The following is a 4,242-nucleotide window of genomic DNA, read 5'->3' as shown; positions in this document are numbered from 1 at the left end:
ATTGTTTTGAAAAGTTTAAATTATGTTGAAATTTTTGGTCGTTACAGGTCATATGGATGGCTAGGTAAACAAAATAAACCCCGAAGAAGATTTGAATGCGAGAAAAGGAAAAATGTCGATCTTAACAATATTTTCTGGAAAGAAAGCATACCCACGGTCCATAAATACATTAGTAGTTGGGCATATGAAAGCGCAATTCCTTTTCATGCCTTTGAAAATGATAGCTTTAAAATGATGTTGGGGGTTGTTGGCCAATTTGAAACCGGGCTTCCACCTCCTACTAGATATGCTTTAAGTGACACGCATCTAAACCATGAGGTTGAAAGAACAAAAAACTTGTTGAAGAAAAACGAACAAGAATGGAAAGAGGATGGATGCTCGATTATGACGGATGCTTGGTCTGATCGAAAGAGAAGGATCATTATGAATTTATGTGTTAATTCGAAGATGGGTACTGCTTTTTTATCTTCAAAAGAATGTTCTAACGAAGCACATACAAGCCAAAAAAATATATGAATATGTGGAGTCTTTCATTCAACAAGTCGGTCATGAGCATGTTTTTCAAATTGTGACCAATATATGTTTACTTTTGTACAATAATTTGTTATTCAATCATGTTTATTTCTTCAAGGTACCGGTGCACTCCCAAGGTTTAAGGAAATTATGGATCAAGCAAAGAAGCTAACCATCTCCATTTACGCTCACCACAAAACCTTGGCGATGATGAGAAGTTACACCAATAAAAGAGAAATTATCCGATCGGAAGTTACGAGATTTTCTTCCGCCTTTCTAACATTACAAAGTTTAGCCGAAAAAAAGGAGCAATGAAGACATATGTTCTCTTGCACCGAATGGGAGGAATGCAAATTTTCAAGTATGCCTAAAGGGATTGCCTCATATAAAACGGTGTTAAGAGTCCAATTTTGGTTCGGTGTGGCACAATGTTTAAAGGTGTTCTCCCCTTTAGTGAAAGCCCTTTGAATGGTTGATGCAGATTGGAAGCCCTCAATGGGGTTTGTTTACGGGGAGATTGAAGTTGCTAAAGAAGAAATTATCATATCATTGGGTGGTAACGAGAAAGCTTATAAGCCTATTATAGATATTATAAACAAAAAGATGAAAGGTCGTTTAGATTCAAGTTCACATTTAACGTCTTATCTTTTAAATCTGTATTATCATTATAAGGATCCACAACTCCAATATGATCCCGATATAATGAATGCGGTTCTTGATTTTTTTGATACATTACTTTGTAACAATTTTATGATGCAAAGGCAAGTTGTAACAATTGACTTGCTAAAGTACAAGAAAAAAGTTGATAAATTTGGTTGCGATCTTTCAATTAAAAATTGTAGGGTGAATGATGTCGAGTTTGATCCAGGTAATTCGTTTTACTTTTAGTTAACTATTTTAGTATTTTATAAAAATTTAGATATTTATCGATTAATAATGTGCTTTTGTTTAAAAAACTTGTAGCTAGTTGGTGCGGACTATTTGGTGGCACACCTCCTCATTTGACAAAGATTGCAATGATGATTCTTTCTTTGACTAGCAGTTCATCGGGTTGTGAAAGGAATTGGAGCATGTTTGAAGGGGTTAGTAATATAAAATATTAAATTTAAATTTTATAAAATATAAATATTAAGCACATTTCAACTCTTTGTTGTGTTTACATTTCTAGGTACATACAAAAAAACGAAATAGATTGGAGGCAAGCAAATTGAATAATCTTGTTTAGGTTCAATTCAATGCTAATTTAATGGAAAAAAAAAACAAAAACGAATAGATAGAAATATGGAGGTGTTGTTAGCAAGTGATTCACTCTCAGATCAAGAATGGATTGTTGATGTAGATGAAATAGACCCTCAAAATGGTTAATGAAGATCTAGGAATTGATGATAATCAAGCACCATGAGAAAGTCCAAGAACGAGCGAACTTTTCAATGAAGATTTTGAGTCTGAGAGTGAGGAGCAAGTGTTAGAAGAAGACGAATATGAGTTGGATGAGGTTTAAATAATGAAAGTGTGTAGAGAAGATTAGAAGATAATTTGTTTTATTTTTGTGTTTTTTAAACTTATTATGAACTTGTTGGATGATGATTTGGTGTGTTTGTTGAACTTATTATTAACATTTTATGTTTGTTTTGGTCTTTTGGATGATAATTTGTTGTGCTTATTAAACTTGTTATTAAACTTTTATGCTTATTTACTTATATTATTATGATTAAATTTATACTTATTAATTTTTGAATAATTTTATTAATGATTAATGGTCCCCGATTAATCACCATCTAACCAATTAATCTTTTAACCCTAGTCCACCGCCGAGCTGCCGTCATGTGATTTTTGCAATATATATATATATATATATATATATATATATATATATATATATATATATATATATATATATATATATATATATATATATATATAGTTATTTATTAATTTTGTAATTTATTTTTGTAAATATGTTCAAAATGTTTCATCCGATAAAAAAAACATTAATGTACATTTGCTCAAAAGTTTTGTATCTATAAAATATTTAATTATAATATATCTTCTTATTAGTTGTTTATAAATTTCAAATCACAACTAAATTATTTGTTTGTTCTTCCTCTCTAAAGTTGGATAATATTATAATTATATGTCGTTTTAAAATTTTGAAAACCGAATTATAAAAACCGATCCAACCTAATTGTAATTAGATCCGATCGGAATGGATTTGAATTTAGTTTTGACTATTCGAATCCATGTTTTGAAAACCAAAATCAATTTGGATTTACTTGATTGGATCGGATCAAACCGATCCATCCAAACGAACACCCCTAGCGGGATTACATGGGCCACTTAGACGGTTTCCATAACCATTTTGCTTTGTACTTCTCTAACCATTGATTGTGATCTATTAACCTCCACTTGCTTTGCACTTCCGTAACCATTGATTTTGATGTATTAAATTAGATTTATTCATTTGCTTGCATGATACATCTTAACTAACAGCCGATTATTCGTTATTCAAGTCTCTATGTAATTAAATATCATATTATTATTTTTATCAAAAGAAATTGATTAGTTACGAAAAAGGGCATAAATCAATGATCTTTAGTTGAATGACATAAAAGTGGAGTTTGAAATGAATCATTTGAGCGTAAGAAATTATAATCCCCATAACCAACTTAAGTTTTTTATGATATAGAAAATTTTGAATGTCGTTGTTTCGATAGTGATATGGTGACCGATTATTTACGTAAATTTTGCGTATATGTTTCTGAGATTTTTAAGTTTCATTCCCCCCCCCCCCCCCCCCCCCCCCCCCCCCCCCCCCCCCCTTCTTCTTTTATTTTTGCACTTCCTTGCATATTTTGTTTTAAGTTACCAAAACTGATTCTTACAATTATCTCAATTATATTACTTTGACGCTTGACCCAACTTCTTTCCACAACCAAAAGTGTTTTCCTTTTGAGTATTATTATTTTTAAGATATACGGTGATTTTAAGAAAATATGTTTATACTTCATATATGTGCTCAATAAAATACCTTCTTATATCATGTACATGAAAAAAATAAAAATTTGAAAATGTGTAAAGGAAAGATTTATATATATTTTCTTAATTCTTGGATTGACTCGATGAATAAAGCCTTTTTTGAAGTAGTTGTCTTGGATTTCCTTAAGGGTTATTTGAAACTTTAGAAATTGTTTGGTTTTCTGGAATTACAAGTATCCAAAAAACATAATGTTTGATAGATTTGTTTCTGATTCTTAATATTAACTCCTACATATCATTATTTTTAAGCCGAAAGTAACTCGATTTTTTGGTTATAGAATCGAATATTAGCTATTAATTCTTTGTAATTGTTCCGTTCTTTACTAACAACTTGACAGTTAATCAAAGTGGACTGAAAGTAGTTTCTAGTGCTTACGTGCAACACATGTTCAAGACCTTCATCTAGCTATCCTTATAAATAGGTTTGGCCAACATATGTCTTCTGTGAAGTATCATATTATTCTTAAATATCGGCTTATGATCCAAATGACGAGATATTCCACTACATTTGGACTCTTTTAGAGAGCATGTACGCATGATATGGTTGTAGATGTTTTGTTTACATATTTAAACGTATCAGGCTTTCCGACAAAAATAATGTCAACTCTTAGACCGACTGACGTTTTGATTTTTTGATGAGTTGGAGGAAAACATGTATGTGCGGACCTTGCAGTGGTATCCCTCTCGTGGGCT

At 31.2% G+C, this 4,242-nt stretch overlaps 1 protein-coding gene across 1 annotated transcript; it reads left to right on the top strand.

Moving 5' to 3' along the window:
* The first annotated feature begins 231 nt into the window (after positions 1-231).
* LOC145002578 (uncharacterized) lies at positions 232-1,738 on the top strand. Its single transcript, XM_078961823.1, has 4 exons — positions 232-478; positions 995-1,381; positions 1,477-1,595; positions 1,682-1,738. The coding sequence occupies exons 1-4, from the start codon at positions 232-234 to the stop codon at positions 1,736-1,738; spliced, it is 810 nt and encodes a 269-aa protein (XP_078817949.1).
* Positions 1,739-4,242: the final 2,504 nt, after the last annotated feature.

The sequence above is a fragment of the Lactuca saligna genome, chromosome 6 (assembly GCF_052625555.1).
Source record: "Lactuca saligna cultivar CGN05327 chromosome 6, ASM5262555v1, whole genome shotgun sequence".
Classification (NCBI taxonomy): Eukaryota; Viridiplantae; Streptophyta; class Magnoliopsida; order Asterales; family Asteraceae; genus Lactuca; species Lactuca saligna.
The sequence above is the reverse complement of the archived record's forward strand: the minus strand, read 5'-3'. Positions and strand labels throughout refer to the sequence as shown.

Excerpts from the sequence above, each read along its gene's own strand:
- LOC145002578 (XM_078961823.1), top strand. The coding sequence starts at position 232 with ATGATGTTGGGGGTTGTTGGCCAATTTGAAACCGGGCTTCCACCTCCT. Across the intron at positions 479-994 it reads TTTTTTATCTTCAAAAGAAT|ATTGGAAGCCCTCAATGGGG; the intron begins GTTCTAACGAAG and ends TGGTTGATGCAG. Across the intron at positions 1,596-1,681 it reads ATTGGAGCATGTTTGAAGGG|GTACATACAAAAAAACGAAA; the intron begins GTTAGTAATATA and ends TTACATTTCTAG.